Genomic DNA, 24,745 nt, shown 5'->3' with positions numbered 1-24,745 from the left:
AAGGGCACCTGGAGTAACCTCAAATGCAAATTGGCAAGTGAAAGAAGCCTATCTGAAAAGCTTACATACGGTATAGTTATGGTAAAAGATTACCTATAATAGGGTTGTCATATGAACATACCATATGATACTCTGGAAAAGGTAAAATTGTAGAGATAGTTAAAACACCAGTGGTCGCCAGGGGTTGAGAAGGCTTTGAGCAGGTTGAGTAGCTGGAACACAGGGGATTTTTAGGTTAGTAAAACTATTCTGCATAATACTGGAACGGCAGATACATGACATTATGCCTTCAACAAAACACAGAGAAAGGACCCTGATGTAAACTGCAGACTTTCATTAATAACAGTGTATCAATATTAGCCTATAAATTGTGAAAAAATATACCACACCAATGTGAGATGCTAACTGGGGAAACTGAGGCAGGAGAGGATTGGGCAGTATGTGGGAACTCTCTGTACTTTCTGCTCAGTCGTTCTATAAATATGAAAATACTCTTTTAAAAAAATTTACGAATTTTTTTTTAAAATGATAGAGTAGAGAGAGTTAGCAGTCAGAGCAATAATAGGTGAATTTTTGCTAGAGGAAAAGTTGTAAGTCATCACATTGAAAAATCATACTAAACAGAACAGATAAAACAAATGTGTACTTAGATTTCATACCAAAGACAAAGTGAAATTCTCAAAAACAATTGGAGAAAACAAATATAGATTGCATAGAATCCAATGACAATTACATGATTGACTTCTTAATAACTGTAATCCAGATTAGAAGAAAATTTAATAAAATCCTCAAAATGTCAAGGAAAAATGATAGTCAACTTAGATTTCTATGTTCAGGCAAATCAAGAATGGGATTGAGGCAGAATCAATGCAATACATACTAATTTCACAAAATTTAAAAAAGAGATGAGTATTATATCAATAATTATGATTAACTTGTTTGAAAGAGAATTGATATAAACAGTGTTTCCTTAATTTTTTTCTACATGCCTCCATTCATTTTAGAAATCAGATATATACATATATGAAAAAAATCATACTTTTCACTTAACGTTGTATGCATCTTTCTTGATTGTTACTCTTCTCGAAGGATAATTTTTAAAGGCTGATGCATAGTCTAAGTACCATCGTTTAAGTGAATTGCTAGATAGTTTGTATAATTGCTAGATATTTAAATCAGATAATTTTCTCCTAAATGGCAACTGAATAAAATGAACATAAAAGAGAGACAAAATAATGCTAGGCACGCCTACGCTTTTGTTTTTTCCATTGAAAAATCCACCTGCTTCTTTAATCGCCTACCACAGTTGGCAAGTGGGGGAGATTAGTTAGCGAGGGGCCATTCAGAGCCGGTTAGGCGTCTCTTTTCAATTAAAGTTTTGTGTTCTAAGTGCACTGTGTGGGTGTGACTTACTGGAGTATCCTGGATGTTCTAAAGAGAAGGAGAAGGAAATAATATATCCAACGACTACCATGTGCCAAGTACTGTGCTAGGCACTTCCTTCACGGCCATAAATGATTTTTTATGAACTTCTTTATGAATTATTATTATACCCATTTCACAGACAAGATCAACGCGGCTCCTAGATCACAGCAGGAGTAAATTTTGAAGTCAGAAATGAAATGAAGTCTTCCGTTTAGTCCCACATCTCATTCTAACCTGGGAGGAGTGTTGGGGGAAGGGATAGAAGAAAGCAAGTGGGGGGGAGAGTGGAAATAACAATGACAGAGAAAGACCAAAAAAACCTCAGAAGACAAAACCGAGAAGTGTGCTATCTGCTGTGTATGTTAAACTCACTTCATCCTCACTGCAACAATATTAAGTAGGTGTTGTTATCAAATTTATCTTTGCCCGACAAGTGATCAAATGGAGGTCAGAGAGCTCAGTTAACTGTGTTTAAGGTTACACAGCAGTAAGTCGCACAGTCTGTCCCAGATCCACAGGTGTTGCCCCCAAGTGCATGCTCCAGTCCTCACCGCCTCTGCGTTGTGTTCTGTGCAGGTGAGATGGAGGAGCTGGAGACTCTGTGGCTCACGGGGATCTGTCACAACGAGAAGAATGAGGTGATGAGCAGCCAGCTGGACATCGACAACATGGCGGGCGTGTTCTACATGCTGGCCGCTGCCATGGCGCTCAGCCTCATCACCTTCATCTGGGAGCACCTCTTCTACTGGAAGCTGCGCTTCTGTTTCACGGGCGTGTGCTCTGACCGGCCAGGGTTGCTCTTCTCCATCAGCAGGGTCAGTACTGTCGGCAGCCCTTTCCTCCTGCAGCAAGCAGGTCTGAAATGCACAGAGACTCCAGAGCATCAGGGAGTGTTGACTTCTCAGTGGGATCTGCACATCCCTGCCTCACTCGCCAGCCCTTCTCGGGCTTGTCAGAAGGGCACCCAGACTCTGTGCATTCATAAGCCTGGGGTGGCACACCCAGATGGCTGTGGGAGTCAGAAAGGAATAGGAATGGGGTGCAGCAGGCTGGGTGTGAGGAAATATCACACACGAGATGAAACAAAACAGCTGTGCCTGAGTGTCAAAGTGAAGCAACAACAGGGACTGCTAAGGGCTGTGGCAAATCACATAATGTTTACCACAGCCAAAGGGGGCCGCCATCCTCAACTCCTGCTGAGTATTGTCTTAAGGAAAGCAGGGCCCATAGTATCACATCTGCTAGTTTTTGTTGTTTTCTTTTGTTGTTGTTGTTTTTGGGGATTCATTGAGGGTACAAAGAACCAATTTACATTGATTGCATTTGTTAGGTAAAGTCCCTCTGATAATTGTGTCCCACTCCCAAAGGGTGTGTCACACACTGTCAACACCTCCTCTTCCCTCTCTCTGCTCTTCCCTTCTCCCGCCCCCCACTGTGTACTAGTTCATCAGCTGTCCTCATATGAGAATTGAGTACACAGGATTCATGCTTCTCCATTCTTGTGATGCTTTACTAAGAATAATGTCTTCCACTTCCATCCAGGTTAATACAGAAGATGTAAAGTCTCCATCTTTTTAGTGGCTGAATAGTATTCCATGGTATACATATACCACAGCTTGTTAATCCATTACTGGGTTGGTGGGCATTTAGGCTGTTTTTACATTTTGGTGATTGTAAATTGAGCTGAGATAAACAATCTAGTGCACATGTCCTTATGATAAAGGATTTTTTTCCTTCTGAGTAGATGCCCAGTAATGGGATTGCAGGATCAAATGGGAGGTCTAGCTTGAGTGCTTTGAGGGTTCTCCATACTTCCTTCCAAAAAGGTTGTATTCGTTTGCAGTCTCACAAGCAGAGTAAAAGTGTTCCCTTCCCTCCATACATCTGCTAGTTTTTAAAAGAGAAAGTGTCATCTGATTTTATGCGAAACCTTTCAATTCTTAAATATTAGGAACCGATTCCATAAAAAAATACAGAGGCCAAACAAAGCCAGCCGTGGTTTCTGTTATGAGCATTCGTGTTTCCACACAACACTACTAATGCTCCTACCCAAGATGGCACAATCCGTGCATTGCAGCAGAAGATGCACAACAAAACAAAGCCTCCTCGCAATGCCTGTGATGTACATGCACTTTTAACCAAACACCAAAAGCATGTGTATGTGCCAGAGCCCGAAATGAAAGTACCAGAAGAAAATGCACGCACATCCTACAGAAAATGAAATACACATTCACCCCACCACACACGTGGGCCTTGTGGCAGCATGATGTGGCATGTGTGTGCGCGCGCTGCCATTAAGGTTTGTAATTTACCAGTAATGATCACGAAAGTGCTTGTATTTATGGAGCGCTTACATGTGCTGGGTACCATGAAAGGTTTTTGTACACTTTACCTCACTTAATCTACAAACCAACTCTATGAGGTAGATACTATTGTTAGTTCAGATTACAAATGACAGAACTCAAAGGTACACAGTGAAGGGAATTACCCCAGCCGTGCGGCCACCAAGCTGGAACCAGGATTTAAATCCAGATAGTGCAGGGTCAGCCAAAGTCTGCCCTGTTCCACAAACCACAAACATCGAGGGCAAGCAGCCCAAGAGATCTGATACAGTTCATACTATAAACATGCGACTCATCTATGGTTACACATGAAATATAACATAGTCACTTGGCTGCATACATGCGTGTGTACTGTACATGCATCTTTTAACATAGTGTAATCTGTGTATCTATCTATCCATCCATCTCTTTACCTATTTTTCCTATTCACCCACCTTGGTGTTTTGTTTTCTCCCTGGAAGAGCTGAGAGAATTAGAATTTTAAACATGTTAAAAATTGTGGTTAAAAGCATCTAATTCTACATGCTGATGTTTATTGAGAAAACTAAGTAATCATCATGAAATGAATTTATGTGTTCTTAGCATTTGGCAATCTCAAGAACCTTGGAGATTCAGAAGGTACACATTAGCTTAGTGAGAAAGATTTATTTTCTCCATTCAATTGCACTCCAAACTTGGGTTCTGTGCAAATACATATTTCCTAATTAGTTTGATGGCATCTAAACACACGGATTGCTTAAAAATAACAGCGTGTATGCTGTGTAGCTAGGTATTATGCCAACGTTAAGCTAATGCTACCAGCCAATTACTAAAGGCATTTCATATCCAAGTGATTCTGGGATTATCACCCAGCAAATGCACACTGTTGCCTTGACTTGTAAATCCTGCTTGTTTTTAGAAGAGCATTTCCTCTGTCTGAGACACCACTAAGGAAGCCAAGTTGATAGGATTGTGATTCTGAGGAATGAACTAAATCCTCCACGCCTACTCCAAGGATCTTTAGAGATGGGACTAGGAGGGAAGAGCTGGCAGCACAGGGGCAGGCTTTGATGGTGGAGCTGTTGACAGGCTGGAATCTGAACTTGGGCCTCCCCTTTTCCAGGGGAACAAGGACCCCAAATCCTAGGAGAGCAATGTAGGGACTTTGTGGCCCCTTGGGAACTCCCGGCCACCATTACTCCTGGATCTTCAAAGGGTGCAGGGAGCCCTATGTGAGTACGTGAGCTCCTATTCTTCCTCTCCCCATATAATATTTGTCTTTGAAATAAGTGCAGCCTTATATGTGTGAAGAGGAAGATCTCATACTTAATGATACTTCCTTGCCGCTCTCATTAATTAGGGGAGCTCAGAAGAAGCACAGGCCCGGATGCTATCTGAGCACAGCAAGGCTCTGGGTTTCTAAATAAACAACCTTTCAGTCAGGGCTGTCCCCACCTCCAATGCTTGTCATCTACACAGTCACACGTACGCCATCTTGCAGCACAGAGGACACACAGCAACAAAAAAAGTGAATTCACTGTGTGCACACAGTCATTTTCTTCAACTATATCTGCAGTGGGGAATTCCCAAACAAAGAACCTACTTTCCACAAGTGCAAAATTGCAACTCTATAGTGAATTATGCCTAGGGTGTGGGCAAGGGACCCTGTCGTCTCTAATCCTCACAACATCCTGTGAGGTTGATATGCTCACACCCATTCTGTGGATGGAGAAACTAAGGCCCCAAAGGTTTGCATAGGACCTTTTGGGCTTTACCTTTTATGTTTCCTTAAAACAACAGGAAATGCCTTGTTTCATTTATGACAACAGAAAGAGATATGGAAGAGGAAACTCGTCTGTGGAGGCAGGATTGGAGGTGCATGCTTTAGTTAGCTTCATTTTAGGCTTCTTTCTAAAAGGTGCTGATTCAGGATGCTCTGAGATTTACTTCTCCCCCAAGGCAGGTTTTGCCCTGCACAGAAGTTGGAGCTCTCCATCATCAGTTCTCCTTTCGGGTAGTTGAATTTCCAGCCCATAGACTTAATGCTGTTACCAGGGCAGCAGACGCACATAGCTCCTCCTCCTGCATTCAGCATCCCTGATACAGATGCAGGCCTGAGATACCAGCATGACTGGCACCACCTAGGGTGAAGGCCAGTGCTCAAAGAAGACATTTATTTAGCATTGGAACCAAACTTTCCCCATGACTGTAGCCCTTGTCTCTTGCAACTTGCAAAAACACCCCCTCCTGTCTGGGGGATGCACTTAAACTTTGTTTTCTTTCCAAAATGCTTTCCCTCCAATTTAGAAAGAAAAACAATTCACTATTGACAGCAGAAAGACCGGTGTCAGATGTGTCCAGAGATGTGAAGAATGGGAGATAGAAAAAAGCCCAAACTGGGGGGATGGAAACTGCAGCAGTGACATCAGACAGGGAGCTGGGAAACAGAATGTCAGAAGCCTCAGGCTGACTCTCAGTGGGGACCCATAGAAATCAGACACTTTAGGGATCAGGTCCAGGCTCAGAGGAATGGAGAGAGCAGAGCCCACGCCCCACTGAGAATGTCTGGAGAGGTCAGTCGCGCTCTGTGGGGACCATAGCAAATCGTCTGGAGTAACACCTGGGGCCGTCAATGCTAACTTTATCTGGCTCTGAGCCCACTATGGGTCCAAGAGGTTATCTTATTTCCCAAACTTGAAAACTGTAGCTCTATAAATAACAGAGAAGAGAAAAGAAAGAGAGATTTGCAGGGAAGAAAGAAACTCTATCCCAGGGATTTATATGGTTCCCAAGGTAGGGTTTGGGCTGCTTGTCCACCCAGAAAGCCAAAGTGGCTTTCTAGAACAAACCATAAGGAGTAAACAGTAGCTTGTATTTCTTGAATCTTTGGCACAACACACCCTGCATGCTCAAGCTCGTGGGAAAAGAGAAAGGGACAAGGTGATGATATAGCAAGAGTGGTCAGGGATGGCTGGGCAGCAGGGATGGCTGGACAGCCCATCCCAGGAGAGGTCAGAGGAGGCTGGGCAGCCCATCCCAGAAGAGGTCAGAGATGGTTGGGCAGCCCATCCCAGGAGAGGTCAGAGGTGGCTGGGCAGCCCATCCCAGGAGAGGTCAGAGGTGGCTGGGCAGCCCATCCCAGGAGAGGTCAGAGGTGGCTGGGCAGCCCATCCCAGGAGAGGTCAGAGGTGGCTGGGCAGCCCATCCCAGGAGAGGTCAGAGGTGGCTGGGCAGCCCATCCCAGGAGAGGTCAGAGGTGGCTGGGCAGCCCATCCCAGGAGAGGTCAGAGGTGGCTGGGCAGCCCATCCCAGGAGAGGTCAGAGGTGGCTGGGCAGCCCATCCCAGGAGAGGTCAGAGGTGGCTGGGCAGCCCATCCCAGGAGAGGTCAGAGGTGGCTGGGCAGCCCATCCCAGGACAGGTCAGAGATGGTTGGGCAGCCCATCCTGCTCACGTTTACTGACCACTTATGGTGTCAGGTGCTTTATTTCATTTTTTATCTTGCCCTTGTTCCCACCTAAGGAGGGAATGATTCTCATTTTACAGATGTGGAAATTGAAGCCCAAATATATGCAGTGGTTTATGCAAGGCCGCAGAGCTAGTGAGTGACAGAGCCAGGCTCCTATAATATGCACTCTCTTCCTGACAGTCTGACAGACTCCAGGGGATGGGTCAGCTCAGTCGGAGAAGGCTGCAACCAAAACCTGGGGCACAGGCTGGGTTGGGCTTCTTTCCATGATCTCACTGGGCAGGTACACAGTGGGAACTGTCTTTAGTATGTTGTAGAGTCCCGGGGGAATGAGGGAAAGCAGTTAACAACCGTGCATTCATCTCCTGCACCATACTCAGCTCCCTGGCCACTTCCATGGTCCCCTCCAAACAGAAAGACAAGCAACTCATCCTGGCAGGTGGGAGGATATTGCTCTGAGGGTTCAAAGGGGAAAGGGAAGTTCTTAGAATCTCCAGGGGTCAGATGGGAGTATGCTAGAAAATGCAAATTTAGGAGGAAAAGTCTTAAAACCTCTTGCTTTCATAACACTAACAACAGGAAAGATCTCACCTGACTTTGACACAGAGACACACTCACTTTTCACCCACAGTAGTAGAATCCCTCTAGGTCAGAGTATAAGATGATTATTTCACTAAATTGGGCAAGAAAGACATAAGTTAACAGAAAATGTGAAGAAACACTGCACTGTGTGAAACACGTGGTACGTCTGCATGAGTCCCACATCCACCGTCTGGGCGCTCCAACAGCTTGGAGCAACCACACGGGACACACAGAAAGAGACTAAGGACAAGGTTGCAGGGTGGTGAGAAAGGGCGTGGTGCTGGCCCCTAACCCTGAAGCCTGGGATTGAGAGGGTCAGAGAAAGAGAGGCTCGAACTTGCAACTGTAAGCTTTTCTGTTTACAGTTCTTTGAAGGCTAGAATGGAGATTGTCTTTAGAAAACTACAAGAAAAATGAAGAATGCAAATGAGTCAAGGCTGTCACAGTTCCATGGGCACCTGTGTGGGTTAAGCTTATCCCTGCCGTGGGGGGGCCAGTGCACCCACCATTATCTGAGTCCACAGTTAATCACACATACTTTACTGTAGCTTATGATGGAGTCAGCAGCAGATGCTGAATCTGCTTTACAAACGTCCTTTTGGGTTGTTCCCTGTCAGTCTTGGGAGGACCGGGTCAAATCTTGCAGCCTTGATCTGACTGTTTCCTTTGGGTCTGGCTGCCAAAATCTCTGAAATGGGGCTGGGAAAAAGCAGGAGGGGCCACAAACCAAAATGTCTTTGATGCCCCTTCATCCACTACTGTTAAGCATGAATCAAGAGCTCTTTCCTTGATAACAAACAGTTACTTTTAAGTGAAAATAAAGTTATATTTTAAAAGTGAAAAAGGAATAGAACATGAAGATACCTCCAGTTGGGGACACCCGTATTTAGGCTTCCCAGGAGTTCCTAAGTCATGTAGGCCCCCGAAGGGATTTAAAGGTGGTATGACTGTGTCATCAGAACTCTTCACTCTTACTAGTAACTAAAATGCAACTCTAACTACATCGAACAAACTCACACACCAAGAATAGAGGAGATTGCATTGGACGGATTGAGGAAGAAGTCCAGGAGAGTGGCTGCAGGGGTTCCAACCTTATCTCTACCTTGGGTTTTTCATTGCAATGGCTTCACTCTCAAGCTTATGTCCCCACGTTATGACAAGACTAGTCTTCTGTAACTCCTCTTTCTACCCAAGCATTAATAGCAATCCCTCCAAAAAAACGTATGACTATCCTCACGTGGATGTCATGCTTTCCTTCTAGACCGATCAATGTAATCAGGGAGAAAAGAATTTCTGACCTGGCCTGATTAGGACATTTGCTTTGATTTTTAGCATCAGCTTAATGGGAAGGAGTTATTCCTGAAAAAGAATTCACAATCAGCGATCCTTTTATGCTGACTTTGTTTGTCAACCATTAACTCTCTGCAGGCCAAACTCCAAAGCTAACACTGGGGAACTCTGGTAAAAGCAGGAGCTGGTGGCCTGGGCACTGGCAGAATGCCAGTCTGGAGGCACGGAGACATTTGCAGTTGCTGGAGCAGCCACTGATGTCTTTTCTCAAACTGCATGTGAGACTCTTTGCCAAGGTGTCAGATAACCCTGAGCCAGAGTGATAAACTTGATGCTTTGCAAGTTGTCTCATACCTGTGAGAGACATTATCAGGACTCGGTTTGAATTTCAGTGTTCCTTCGGTGCTCCTACGAGGACATATCTCACCTTTGTAGGTAAAGCTCAAATGTGAATGGTTTCACCGTAACTGCTGCTGCTGACGGTGTCTTATATTTCTCCCCCACAGGGTATCTACAGCTGCATTCATGGGGTACATATTGAAGAAAAGAAGTCTCCAGACTTCAATCTGACGGGATCCCAGAGCAACATGCTAAAACTCCTTCGATCGGCCAAAAACACTTCCAATGTGTCCAACATGAACTCCTCAAGAATTGATTCACCCAAGAGATCTGCAGACTTCATCCAAAGAGGTTCCCTCATCATGGACATGGTTTCGGATAAGGGGAATTTGATATACTCAGATAACAGGTCCTTTCAGGGGAAGGACAGCAGTATTTTTGGGGACAACATGAATGAACTCCAAACATTTGTGGCCAACAGGCATAAGGATAACCTCAATAACTATGTGTTCCAGGGACAACATCCTCTCACTCTCAACGAGTCCAACCCTAACACGGTGGAGGTGGCTGTGAGCACAGAGTCCAAAGGAAGCTCCAGATCCCGGCAGCTTTGGAAGAAATCCATGGATTCTCTGCGGCAGGATTCACTGGCCCAGAATCCAGCACCCCCGCGGGATGAAGGGACAATGGAAAATAGGACCCACTCCCTGAAGAGCCCCAGGTATCTTCCAGAAGAGGTGGCTCACTCTGACATTTCAGAAACTTCAAATCGGGCCCCGGGCCACAGGGAACCTGACAACAACAAGAACCACAAAACCAAGGACAATTTCAAAAGGTCAGTGGCCTCCAAATACCCCAAGGACTGTAGCGAGGTCGAACGCACCTACCTGAAAACCAAAGCGAGCTCCCCCAGAGACAAGATCTACACCATTGATGGACAGAAGGAGCCCAGTTTCCACCTGGATCCTCCCCAGTTTGTGGAAAACGTGTCCCTGCCTGAGAATGTGGACTTCCCAGACCCCTACCAGGATCACAGCGAAAACTTTCACAAGGGGGACTCCACACTGCCGATGAACAGGAACCCCCTGCATAATGGAGACGGGCTTCCCAACAACGACCAGTATAAACTCTACTCCAAGCACTTCACCTTGAAAGACAAGGGTTCCCCTCTCAGTGAGGGCAGCGACCGATACCGGCAGAACTCCACGCACTGCAGAAGCTGCCTTTCCAACCTGCCCACCTATTCGGGCCATTTCACCATGAGGTCCCCCTTCAAGTGTGACGCCTGTCTGCGCATGGGGAACCTCTATGACATCGACGAAGACCAGATGCTTCAGGAGACAGGTAACCCAGCCACCCGGGAGCAAGTCTACCAGCAGGACTGGGCGCAGAACAACACCCTCCAATTCCAAAAGAACAAGCTGAGGATTAGCCGGCAGCATTCCTACGATAACATTGTCGACAAACCTAGGGAGACAGACCTCAGCAGGCCTTCCCGGAGCATAAGCCTCAAGGAAAGGGAACGGCTTCTGGAGGGAAACACCTACGGGAGCTTGTTTAGCGTCCCCGCAAGCAAACTCTTGGGGAACAAAAGCTCCATTTTCCCCCAAGGCCTGGAGGACAGCAAGAGGAGCAAGTCCCTCTTGCCAGAACACACTTCCAACAACCCTTTCCTCCACGCCCACAGGGATGACCAGCGCTTAGTTATTGGGAGATGCCCCTCGGACCCTTACAAACACTCGCTGCCGTCCCAGGCAGTGAACGACAGCTATCTTCGATCGTCCTTGAGGTCAACGGCATCGTACTGTTCCAGGGACAGTCGGGGCCACAGTGATGTGTACATGTCTGAGCATGTTATGCCTTATGCTGCAAATAAGAATAATATGTACTCTACCCCTAGGGTCTTAAATTCCTGCAGCAATAGACGTGTGTACAAGAAAATGCCTAGTATCGAATCTGATGTTTAGAATCTTCCATTCACGTTTTATCTTTAGGGACACATACATAACAGCCAACCTTCTGGAGGGTAAATGTTGGATATCCAATAGTACCCTGCTAAGAGGATTTAGGGAGGTAGTTTCTTTTTTGTTGTTGTTGACTCTTTTGCACATGGCTCCATGCCATAACCTTCCACTCAAGGAATCTTGTGAGGTGTGTGCTGAGCATGGCAGATACCAGACAGGAGAGTTCTTAACCAAAAATAAGTAAATCATAAATAAATACGTAAGGGCAGTCTCCGGGCCACGCCTATGAGGCATGCTGGCAATAAGGATGCATTGGATGCCGATGGTGACGTTATGATTTTCTATATTCCAAATTTCATTATGATCAGTCCACCATGTGATTTCCTCATCAGAAATGCCTAACGGTTTCCCTAATTCAGAATAAGCAATATGGTATGCATGTAAATCTGACACAGACAAAATAAAGCAGTTAAGATTGCATTTGCACCGTAGCGAGATTGACACGTACAAGAGATCGGGAAGTTTGGCTTGTCACAGTCCCAGCTTTATTGTTATGCCTTCCATCACAGCCCCGGCCCCACCCCAAGAACTCCAGGCTCCCCCAGAGAAAAGCCAATCGATGTGTTCGTGGTAACTATGCTACTTTCATTATAGTCCATTTCCAAGATGCATTTGGAGTAAAAAGCCGGAGGGGCGCTCAGGTGGAGAGCTACAAGAATCTTTTTGGATGTTGATTTCTGTGTTTCTCTCACCCTCGGCTTCGATGGCCTTGTTCAGAGCTGCATAAGCTAACACATTTATGTCTTCGACATCTAAGTGTGGATCTTCTGTCTATGACACAGTGGCCACTGTGGTTTATCCCGAGGACTCCTATGTACGTAAGTTTGCATTTTCCCCCTTCTGGTGATGACTCAGGGTTGTATAGTATCTGTTACCCCTTCCCTCCCAGAGTAACCACAACTCGTTGAGTTCCTGAACACCCGTGGTGGTGTCTAACTAACTGTGTGTCTCTCTTCCCAGAGTTGTTAATGTGGTGGCATGCACCAACAACCATATGGGGACTGTGATCTGTATGAAGTACAATGCCATCTGTCTGCCGAAGGCTAGCGTGGTTTTAGTTTTATCCACCTAACATGAAATTCCATTGGACACTCATTTCCACCCTAAATTTCTCAAACCAAAAGTCTTCAAAACGTGAGATACTCATGCATCCACAGAGTATCCTCCGACCCTTGGATAAACTTTAGTGAAATGAGTGATTTCTCTCTTCTGAAATATTATCTCTATCGGAGGCAAACAACTTCACCCACACCAACAGAAATATGTGAAAAATTTCTCGAAGCATTTGTCATTTCCGAGTCACCTGCATCATTTCATTCTTACTCTACTCAAACCTATGTCTGAATAGATATGCTATACAATAACATTCATTTTTTCAAAAAGGTGGAGACAGAGAAGGGACTATTTATGCATGGGGAGCTTCTTAGCACAGTGCCTGCCACACAGAAAAAGTACCCTCAAAAGGGTGGTTGTTGTGTGATGACACTTTATCAGCTTGGTATTTTCAAGTTTAAAAATTGAATATCCTAAAACCCACAAATAACATTAATACACGTTTTATTTTCTTCTACTCCATTAATTAGTATGTTTTATGTGCTTTAATATTCTTGACATATTTGGGGTAACACCCCGTCAGCAGTACATTTGGGGACGTGCTGAAGAAGCCCCCAGATAATACAGATCAGCCTTGTCCATCTCCTGGTTTCCTCCTGTGTTCTGCTTTGGTCCTTGGAGAAGGGGACAATGCATGTTCTGCTTTGTGGGTAGCATTTTTCTGCAAGTGGAAAGGTGCCAGAGGTGATTCTCTTGGACTCTCACATGCAATGGCTTCATCTTTGGGAAAAATGCACCCAACCCCCAATATTCCTATAATGATGAAAAGTACTTGCAACAAATTTCAGGCTCAGTAGTAGAAAGGTAGGGGGAGGCTTCCTTACCTTTATCTTTGAAAGGCAAAAAGAGGCCAACTAGGTGCTGGCGACAAATATACTGGAAAATTACATTTTATTTCTTGGATACCATACCTACCTTTGCTTCCCTGAGACCCAGCAATGGAGAAGCCTGGATTTCAGGACCCAGAATGTTCACCCCAATTTCTGATCGTAAGTTTATGTCTTTATTTTAGAGGTGGGGTCTCACTGCATTGCCCAGGCAGGTCTCAAGCTGCTGGAATCAAGTGATCCTCCTGTCTTGGCCTTCCAAACTGTTACATTTAAGTTCAAGGGTCTGTCCAATCTTTTAGCACTTCCTGCTTTTGCTTTCTCCTTGTGTTCCAGACTTTCTTTCCCCTGCTTTTTCTCACAAGTCTGCCATGTCTTAACATGAAATGAATTAAAAAGTCTCCTTAGAATACAGGGCAGTGATAGGTCATCAATCCAAAAAGGCTTTCTGCCTCCCTCTGGTGTCCCCCCAACCCAGAGGGCTGCCAAGGGCCACAGAGACCTCCAGGGAGAGTGGGGTTACTCCTGGATTGGCCTCATAGGTGGAAAATCATTCTGATAATATTAGTCTTATTTCTGCTACTAACCCCATACGTCTCTGGATAAAAATGTGGCTTTTAGAAGAATCAACAGTAATGTTGTATACCTCCTTTAATGTCCAAAGTGTTTTTAAAAATAAATAATCACTATGGTGCTATGTTATTAATGCATGCCTTTTGTTCACCAATTCCCTGACTCTTAAATGTGATAACTCCAAGGAAAAAAGGAAAAAAGAAAAAGAATCAACCACTAATCAGATGGTCGATTTCCAAGTGAGAGAGAATGATGTAGCCCTGTCCAAACATAATCCAAGTCAGTTCAGTTCTTTGGACAAGAGAATATCAAGAATGTGACATCCAAAGGTAAATGGCACCTATGGTATGGGATGTGACAAGAATTAAATAGGAAGCCCTGAGCTACAAATCATTGTAGAAGATTCTTGTGACATATTCCAGCTCTGAGATCTTAGATGCATTGATGTCAAAGAGCCAGAATCTCGGAACCCAAAGGCCTGTATTCCACCCGCACTTAGGTCAGAGCTAGAATCCAAAAAAAGATTTAATTAACTCTAAATGATTTTCCCCCACTTCCGAAGGACTCAGCTGGTCCTCAGATAGGTGCACTTGTGTACAGAAGGTCAGGTTTCTATCCATACATAATAGCATGCACATGCAACCAGTTTATTTGCATTTTTTATTAAGTCATAACTGTGTACATTAGTGCATTTATGGGGTACAATGTACTAATTTTATATACAATTTGGAATGCTTACATCAAACTGGCTAATATAGCCTTCATCTCATTAAATTATGTGTTGTGTTAAGACGTTTATACTCTACTCTTGATAGATTTGACATGTACCCTTGCATTATGCACAATAGGTGAGGTCCCACCAATTACCCTCCCTCTGCCGGCCTCCTCCCTTCCCTCCCTTCCCTCTCTTTCCCCTCTTTCAATCTGGGCTATAGTTGTGTTTTATCATTTGTATGAAAGTGTGAGTGATTATATATTGGTTTCATAATGGTACTGAGTACCTTGGATACTTTTTCATCCACTCTTGAGATACTTTACTAAGAAGAATATGTTCCAGCTCCATCCATGTAAACATGAAAGAGGTAAAGTCTCCATCTTTTTTAAGGCTGCATAATATTCCATGGTGTACATGTACCACAATTTGTTAATTCATTCATGGGTCAATGGACACTTGGGCTGCTTCCATGCAACCAGTTTAAAATAGCCCATGTGAGTCTTCTAGGGCACAACTCTACTCTGAGAAACCTTCGTGTTTCCAGAGAAGAGTTTTCATATTCCTTACACTTTGAGGTTCTGGGGCCACTTTTGGTTTCAGTCTACGAGCAAGCACGTCCCTAATGGGTCTGTCTTTCCACCAGTGAGAGGGGTGGCGTCCTACTTCTACCACTCATTCCTGTTCTGCCCTCTGCAAAGCTCTCTGCATGATTTCAGCCAGCATCATGACCGGGTAGCTCCTGGATTATGCCTGGTTTTCTCTTCCCTGTGTCATAGTGTGTCTGAGAAGTCTTAGTACTTAGTTTTTCTGATGAAAACATTAAAATTCACCCATTGCAGCAAAATTCATCAAATCATTTCACACTTACTTTCTGTGGGAAAAAAAAGGCAAGAAAATCACACCTTGTTTACAAATGAAATAGTTTCACTTAAATGGGACTCCAGCCAAGGCGGTTAATTAGTCCAAAGATCCGTGGCTGTCGTGTAGTCATACATTGTTTATTCTGTTTGATATGTCTGCCACTGACGTGTATTTAATATTCTGCATCCTTCTCAGGAAATGACAAATGCCCTGAATTCTTTGCAAATAGTACTGCTAATGAAAAAGAAAAAAAAAAATGTTGGTGTTAATTAAATGGTGATTAAAAATTTATCTCCTTTAAACCTAAAAAGTGCAGCTTTAATAATCAGTTGTCATATAAATAAATACCTTGTACGGAAATCCCTTGTGGTCTCAGACCTAAATAAATACTAATTTGAGAAACCTAAGTATCTTTCAGAGAAGCCGAATATATTCTTTAACATTATGCACATTCCTGTACTGTTTTTTTTTTTTTTTGTACATAGCTGTTGTGCACGAATCCTTGAAAAGAGGACACACGTTGTTTCTGAAGTGGAGCCTGTTTGTGTTAACCATGGCTGTTGTAGACACAGTTGGACCTCAAGGAAAACAAAAATTTGAGTAGGTGGAAGCTAAATGCATTGGTTGATGTTCAATGCGAGTTGAGAGTTCTATGTAAAGGTGGTTTTCCTTCTAAAAGTAATGTTTATTTTCACTTGAGACAAAATTAGGCCTTTCTACACATCCCCTCTGCTTTGGGTAAACAGGGTTGAAATTAACCTGGTGGTCTGTACTTGAAAAAGTTCTCCCAATATGCAGTTACCCTTTTCCATTCGTTCCTATACGTCATGCTGTGCTCACATCTAATTGTATCAGATGGGGTCAGCTTGCACTTGGTGAAGATCAGAGATGATCAATTGCACTTATCCTGTGAATACAAAGGCTCATGTACACATGTATATACTATACATGCTTGATTTCTACAACTCACATGTTAAGTGTATTATCCAAATAAAATTGTACATATTGTAAAGTTTATGTTACAGATTAAATAGTGATGATAGCATTGTCACATGGAAAAACCCATTCTGGTTATTTTGATGGGGGGATATTTCCATAGACAGGGCGCTATATTTTTTTAATCTCAGTTCTAGGGAGGATGGTAGAGTTCAAGTGGGATTTGGGTGTTGGTGTTCTTGGCTTCTTCTTTTAATGAAAAGAAAATCTGGGGTGTGTAGAGAGGTGTGGACTACATTCTGCTCACATTTGCTTCTGAAGACAGTGCTAACATGGACTTGTGTGTGATTTCTGTTACCCACCAAGGGGCACAGATTTCCCTTTAAATTTTAAAAAATATTTTATTCTCTCCCCCAACCTGTGTCCAGAAGTACTCTTGGTATAGTACGAACTACAGACACCTTCTCAGAAGGGTCTTTGAAGAACTGAATTTGTAAAACTACACCAATATTTAGGGGAAGGGGAAAGAAATTTTAAAAACTGAAGTTTACAAAAGGGCAGTGATCCATATGGGACCATCCAGTTACAGAGTCTGTGATCTGGGATTAGAGTCCAGGACGTCACGTTCACTTTCTGGCTTGGTTCCTGGTACCAGACTGACCTGTTTCTAGGTGTCTCTCAAGGGGGCTCTTCTGAGCATCTCTGGGATTGGAGCCAGACAGTCCCATAGAAGTGACTTGGCTCCCTTTTGCCTCTTGTCCTAGACGGATCTAAGCCTCTTTGAGTTTGATTTTCCTTTAAGCTCCTTCACAGTCCCTGTCTCAAAATCCTAGGGAAAAGCAAACTTTTTTCAGGGACCTTTTCCTTGGGAAGAATCAACAAGGAATATAGTTTAAAAATTCAAACTGAAGATGAAGGCTGGCAGTGACCATCAAAATAACAGTTCTATTTTCCATGCATTGAGGATGTACCACGCACATTGATTGGCTAATGGGACTTGACTTGGTCTCTGCTCCCTTTTGAAGGCCACGTTGGGATGGAGGGAATACAAAAGGAATAGAATGTATAGGCTCTTCCCATATAGTCTTATGGTTTAGAAATTCAGTTTTCTAATACAAAAGAGAACCAAGGAGCCATGAAACGCACACCGAGAGTAAATAGCAAAAAATTAGAAATGATAAAGTTGTTGCCAGGGGGAAAAATCCAATTCTATGATCAACTTAAAAAAAAAAAAAAAAGCCATTCCCTAGACCTTTAAGTAACTTTGGAGAATATAGTTGGTATTCCTGGAAATGCACTTGATTTATTTTAATCTAAGAAGGTGCCTAGGAAACCCAGGAGCAGCTAAAAAGGTGAACAAACTCACCCTTCTATACTTTTGCACAGGCAGGCTTGGGTCTGGCTGCAACCAGTTCTCCAACCCTTGCCAAATCAAGCCTCGTCCCAGACCCGCTCTATGGTATATGCTTCAAGGAAATGTTGAAAAAAATTCCCCAAAGGATTAGAAAATAGACCATGATGTAAAAAGACAAAGCATTTCCCGAAAGCTTCTTTTGCCTGCTATTGTTTTTGGTTTTTGAAGAGCACTTTTGATAGTCCAGGGTACGAATGTATCAGGGAAGGGTGTAGGGAGAATTCTTTGTCAAGTCCCAAGTGCCTACTGTTGTGGCTGACAAAAAGAGGAAGCATCAGGTTCCCTAGAGAGAAAATGGGGCAAAGAGATAACAAAAGGAATTATAGGAATATTTCAGGAAGGATGATCGGGTGGAGAGGGAGCTTCTTTTACTCTTTCCATCCCATTCTGTGCATTACTGGAATGTTAGATTCTTTGCTTATCCTAAGTACTTGCCATGAGTTAGCACCTGAACTTGGAAATAATCAAAATATATCTGAATTAAGTATAGACTATATTCTAGGAATACCCTGGAATTCCTCAAAATTGCCCCCATTTTATAGGTAAGGAAACCAAGGTCAGGTTTTTCTCAGCCTCATCAGCAACAAGAATTAAGCTAGTAAATCCCTAATGTTAGACATATTCTTGAAGTGCCTGATCCTCTCTGGGGAGGTCAGAATAATAGTCCAAAAGAGAGAGAGGGAGAGATGCTATTTTGAGGTTCTCAGGCTTACTCTTGAGTGTCAGCCTCTGTGATGAGGAAGTTTGGCAGTGCCCTACCCCTCATTGTCTGGAGTGGGTATCGTCTGGGGAATTCCAGAATTCCTGGAGCCCTCCCCTCTGTTCACAGTCCCTCTGAGACGTAGACAGGACGGTTTATGTCTCTCCTCCACAAGCTTGCACTCAGCATTTATTTTTTTGATTCCTGGGGAGTTATTGTCTCTACTTAGCATGTGTCTAATCTTAAATATCCCTTTCCTAATCTCTCATCTTTTTATCGGTCAATATCAGGGCTTTTTCCAAGTATGCCCTCACACACGTGTGGGCGCGCACACACAGACTTTGGCCTGTGTCCTCCATTAAAGCTCTACTCAACATCATGACCCATTTTCAAAGAGGTAGTGTGATTTGCAAGTTAACTGTTCTTCCTATTTCATCTATATATTTGATTATCTTTACCAGGCAGACAGGGAATAGGAAATAGAGTTTCTGCATAAAGGATCGAGAGCTTCAGTCATCAGAATGGCCTAGGGCCAGCTGTTAAAGTGTTCTCCTTGTCACTTTCCTTCTTGGTCTGTACTATTTTTTATTTTTTCTAAATTGCCTTAGAGATGCTCTCCTGCTCACTAGCATCAGGATAACTGTTGAACCAATGAATGCTTGTTCTGTCTTATTAAAGACTTTTGAGCGGGAATATTTCTATCACGCTTTGTCTAGGAGCCCAGAGGGGCATTGTGTTCAATGTGCGTGTGCTCCTGAGCAAGCACAGGCCTTTTGTACATCCTCCTTCCCCACGTTCCCAGTCACACTTCTTCCCTGGCATTTGTATTTCCTGTGAGGTGGGGTGTATTCGGCCCATTTTACAGATGAGAAAACCGAACTAGCATTTGAAGGAATGTTTTTCTGGGAAGCTCCCTGAATTTATCCTTCTAAAAAGTCCTTAACCTAATGTGAGCACCCTTGTCCCTGAGAATAATTCTTTATCTGTTTTCATCTTTTAAGCTGGTAGGAAACAAAAAAAAAATCTTTTAAAACAGAAAGGGTATTTTTATTTACTAGATTTACTAGCTATTTTGAGATCCTGTTATTGGGTCTATAAGTCCATGGCAGCGTTCTCCCAGGGATGTTGAGCTATGCAGAAATGAAGCGCTCCAAAGAACAATTTGGCCAAAAGTTGTTTCTACCCCAGGGCCTTATTTCAAAGCTCACAACTCTTCAAGGAACCAGAACCAAATCATTTAAAATGAAGCCATTTCTCAGATTAAGTTCCTCAAAGAAGGTGTCATCAGTTCTACAGAAACAAGTAAGACAAAAAATGAGATTATCATTCATAATTCCCACTTAGGTGTTACTTCCATGAAACAGTAAGTTTGCAGGGTTTTGGTTTTTGTTTTGTTTTTTTGGCAATTTTAGAATATTCCCCATTAGTGATAGCCCTGGGTCATAACCTTTCCTGTTAATTCTCTTTCACGCCTTTGGGACGGATTTAAGATGAACCTTCAAAAGGATATTAACATAACACGATACCACAGCTGCCTTTTTAAATTAATAAAGTTAATTGTTCTCTTGCAAACATAAATTTGTCTTTGGCATTTTAAATGCTTCTCATTGATCTGACAGTTTGCTGTTTTAAGATTTCAAAGGGCTCAAATCAAAGACTATTGATAATTGAGCAAATAGTGAAGGTCCAGAAATATAAAAACACTGTTGGTTTTTCTATGAAAAACAATCATAGCCTTTTGAATTCAATTGTAGTTTTTACATTAGCCTTTTAAGACTTATTGAATTATTTCCATTCTCAGTCAAGCTAATTCAAGTGAATGAACAGTATTGACTTTTTAAACTATTTTTTTTATCTTAAGTTTATTATGTTTGTATGCACAGCTCTGGGGGCATAATCACTATAGAAATGTTGCATTGTAGAAATAAAAGATTCAGACCTGTATGGGTGGTGGGGGAGGGGTGGAAGATTCAGTTTATCTTCTTAGAAAATTCTGATGGATTTGGAAAGATGAACATGACATTTTTAACATTCGTCTTCCCCAAATTTTTCACTGGGAAAGGATGCTAATTGCTTATTTGTTTTTCAAATAAGATATAAGGTCAAGAATAACATTTTCATAGAAAATGTAGCAAACTGCTTTATATAAGTAATTACATAGCTGGCTGTGGTTCCGTTGCCTTCCAAGCCTTAGGCTCCCTAAAGATTTCTTTACCAGTTGTTTTTAACTACGAATCTTAATCTTGTTCATTCCCCTGCCAAAGCAAATTTAAAAGTGTATACTTGACAAATTAATTGGTAGCATTGACTATAGTTTATATCACACCAGAATGTTTGTGTATATGAGTTTACATATAGTATATATATTTCAACCTGAATATTCAGAAAGAATTAGGTGAGTTAACTGAGTGCCTGAATAAAAAGTAGATCATAAAAATCATAAATAATGGCCTTCTCGGACATAAAAAGAGGGTAAAGTACTCACTTTTCACTCATGTTATAAGCCTTCCTGCATAATATACAAGCTGGTCATTCATTGCCCTGGCTGCAAAAGAGTTCTCAAACTGAGCACTTTGCAAGGTTGATGTATGAGTCCGTTTTTAACCAATATGGCTGGGATTGAAGTCCATATTCAGAGGGTTTCTGTTCACAGCTACATTCAAACACTATCCAAACCCCTCATCAGAACTGGCTTGATCTCTTCTATGGTGGAGCCTGAAGCAAGTTGTGTGCACTATGCTATGGTCTTCATTTGGGAATTGATGTTCACTTACCAATCACAGCAGTTTATACCTGTCATGTTTTAATCCACTGCATGAGGAAGTGCTAATAACTGTATTAAATATTTCCAAGCATAGCTACAAAACTACACGTTTGCTTAACACCTTTCTATGATAGAGGAAGTATATACTATGGGTGTCTTCTTGTAGTACGTCTTTTAATTTTGTTCAATGTGTTATCAACTGTTTTAAGGAATGGGGTTTGAAATGTGTGTGCAAACTGATATGTACATAACTCCTGAGGCAACACAAGTGCCCAGTCATATGGTGTAAAAATGTAAATACAGGAAAATTTCATTTTTCTAATAAAGATAATTTCTGCCAATTGATACGAAAATGAGAAATGGAGTTGTGGTCTTCGTTGTTGTCATTGTTGTTGTGGTTGTGGGCGTCACTATTGTTTCAGGTGGGCTTAGTTTTTGTACAAAAGGTAAATAACTTGATTTTCTCCCCACCTTGTGCAAGAGGGGAGTGCAGAGAGAAGGATGGAATTGGGGAGAGTCCTTGTGACTTGAGGATTTAAGCCACAAGCTTAGCCGCTATGCCATATGGGATCTCATCTTCCCCTGCAGTTCCTGCACTTGCAGCCTTGAAACTTGACAATGTTGACCTTTCAGAGGAGCCTCCTACCTCTGTGACTTAGGTAAGACTCAGAGATGCTCCCCTCTTGTTTACCCATGCCAGGGCCAGACATGGACCCTCCAAGTTCCTATTCTTTGCCTCATAAATGACTAACTGAAGTGTTCCTCCCCTCTAATCAATTGGAACAAAAAGCTTATTAACCAAACATTGGCAAAGCTTCCCTCCTTCTCCGAGGGCCTGAACTTTGGCCTAGCCAAAGAGTTATGAGGCAGCACATAATCCTCCTTATAGCCCCTCCTGTGAATGAATAGGCAGGCCTCAGAGTCTCTGATTTCCTGTCCAATCATGCTTCTCGTGCTCATCACACTTTCCCACACCCTGTTCTTTCTAGATTTGTTCACTCCTACCTGTGAAAGAAAAACCCTATTGCTTAACTCTTGAGACATTTGAAGATCTATACTAATAGCATTCTCTCTACTGCTATAGTCCCCTTACCCCATTGCAAGAACGTCTCTCTTCCCCTTGCAATAATACTTTTGAATGAAGTCTCTCTACTAATTCTCAGGTTTGATTTTCCTTTAACTCATGTCTTCACATCAAGTGACATTTCAAAAACCCAAATCTGACCATGTCAACTCCACCTCTCCTTTACATAAAACCTTCAGCTAGAGCCTCCGTGACCTCTGGCCTAGCACACAAAGCATTTCCAACCCCTGTCCCACCCCCTCCTACCATGTATCTTGTGCTGTATCTGAACCAAAGGTCTCTCGGCTACTTTCCAAAGACAACGTGAGCTCTCCCGTTCCCAGGCTTTTGCTCATGCTGCTTTTCTTCCCGGAATGCTGGGCTCCTCATCAACTCTTACATCTTCTTTAAGGTTTATTGTAAATAGAAACCTCTCCTTAGTCTTTCCAAACTTCCCCCTGCAGAATGGTTAACAGTTGACTTCTGCACCATCCACAGCCAATATACACATGTGGATGTGTGCTATTTCTCCTTAGAATGTGAGCTTTTCCAGATCAAGGGTCATATAATTATTCACCTTTGAATTCCAGCACCCAGCTCAGCATCTGACATAAAAAGGGTATTCAATAAACATTTTTGGGGATGGGTTGAAGGGTAGCTGGATGGATCAGAGAATGGCAATGGCTGGTGGGTGATAGATGGAAGGCTTTGGAATCAGTCCTCAGTTTACCAATCTCACCTCACTCAGTCCTGATGACCACTCAGTTTTTATATTTGGGTCCAACCTTCTCCATTAACTCTAGACTCATATGTCTACTTTTCCACTTGGAGACCTTAAAGACAACCAAAACTTTAAATGTCATGACAAGTGCTCTGGGCAACCCTTCATCCCAACAGGAATCTGATCTTCCCACGTGTTCCTCTTCTCAGGAAATGGCACTGCTAATGACGTGACTTCCCAGCCCAAATGTCTATTGGTCATCCTACCCTCCTCTTTCCCTTTCCGGACCGGCCCTATCTTCCTAACCTTTAAAATGCATTCATGACCCATCTCTGTCCCTCACTTCTACCTCAATACCCCAGCCCATTGTCTCCCATATATATTATTGCAGTAGCTTTCTATATCATATGCCTGCTTCTCCTCTGGCTTCCTAGACTATCTGTTCCACAGACATAGGGTAGGGAAATCCCTTCAAAATATCAATTTGATGATAGGACTTACCTATCATCAGCTCAGGCCTTCGGCACCTCTCCATTACAATGAGAATAAAATCCAAGTTCTTTCTTATGACCTCAGAGTGGTAATCAGTTGTCCATTTCCTACATCATCTCCTATTAGTCTGCACCATACTCATATTTGGATCCAGCTACACTGAACTTCTCTCTCTTCACACAAAGAAAACTCAGGGCCTTTGCACTTGCAACTGCCTCTCCTTGTAACTCTCCCCCTGGTTCCTTTATCATTCTTAGGGCTCTGTTTAAATGTCATCTCATCAGAGAGGCATTCTCTGACACACTATCTTAAATAGAATCTTCCCCATCACTCTATTCCCATACCGCATGTTATTTGTCCTTTTCGTTCTTGTATAACTTACCACTACTTGAAGTTTTTTTTTTTTTTTTTTCTGAGATAGAGCCTCTCTTTGTTGCCCTTGGTAGAGTGCCATAGTGTCACAGCTCACAGAAACCTCAAACTCTTGGGTCCAAGTGATCCTCTTGCCTCATCCTTCCAAATAGCTGGGACTATAGGTGCCCGCCATAGGGCCAGCTATTTTTAGATATGAGGTCTTGTTTTGCTTAGGCTGGTCTCTAATTCCTGAACTCAGGCAATCCTCCTGCATTGGCCTTCCAGATGGTAGGATTACAGATGTGAGCCATCATGCCCAGCCTCCTTGAAGTCTTTTGATAGATTTATGTCTATTTGTTCATTGTATGTCTTCTTCACTGAATAAGAACAGGGACCTTGGTTTATATCACTCACTGCTCAAGCTCCAGCATATAATATTATTGTCTGGTATATGGTAGGCATTCAATAAATATTGTATGAAATGGATGGATGGATGAGTAGATAGAAGGAAAGGGTAAGTACATGACTAAATGGGTACACGGCTAAGTAGATATAAGTATGATGGATACATAATGGTTGAGTGGATAGAAAAATGCCTCTGATCAAAATATATGGCTTCTAGGTCTCATGCTTATCTTGTCTTTTTCCTGGGGCATTTTTCATATGGTGAAGGTACACATTTTCCATAGAGTGGTAACTAAGGCTGTGTCCTCAACAGTGGGTTACAAATATCCTTTGCTTCTCTTCAGTCTTCCCCTAATCTC

General features: G+C 42.8%; 1 protein-coding gene across 1 annotated transcript in view; it reads left to right on the top strand.

Annotated features, from left to right (window-relative positions):
* GRIN2A (glutamate ionotropic receptor NMDA type subunit 2A) overlaps positions 1-21,707 on the top strand; it is a 446,701-nt gene extending 424,994 nt beyond the window's left edge. The window contains exons 13-14 of the mRNA XM_053556038.1: positions 2,002-2,240; positions 9,592-21,707. Of these exons, the coding sequence (XP_053412013.1) occupies positions 2,002-2,240; positions 9,592-11,391 (2,039 nt within the window). The 3' untranslated portion in view covers positions 11,392-21,707. The remainder of the gene's footprint in view (positions 1-2,001; positions 2,241-9,591) is intronic.
* The last annotated feature ends 3,038 nt before the right edge of the window (positions 21,708-24,745 follow it).

This window comes from Nycticebus coucang, chromosome 12, assembly GCF_027406575.1.
Source record: "Nycticebus coucang isolate mNycCou1 chromosome 12, mNycCou1.pri, whole genome shotgun sequence".
Classification (NCBI taxonomy): domain Eukaryota; kingdom Metazoa; phylum Chordata; class Mammalia; order Primates; family Lorisidae; genus Nycticebus; species Nycticebus coucang.
Note: the sequence above shows the minus strand (reverse complement) of the source record. Positions and strands in the feature narration are given on the sequence as shown.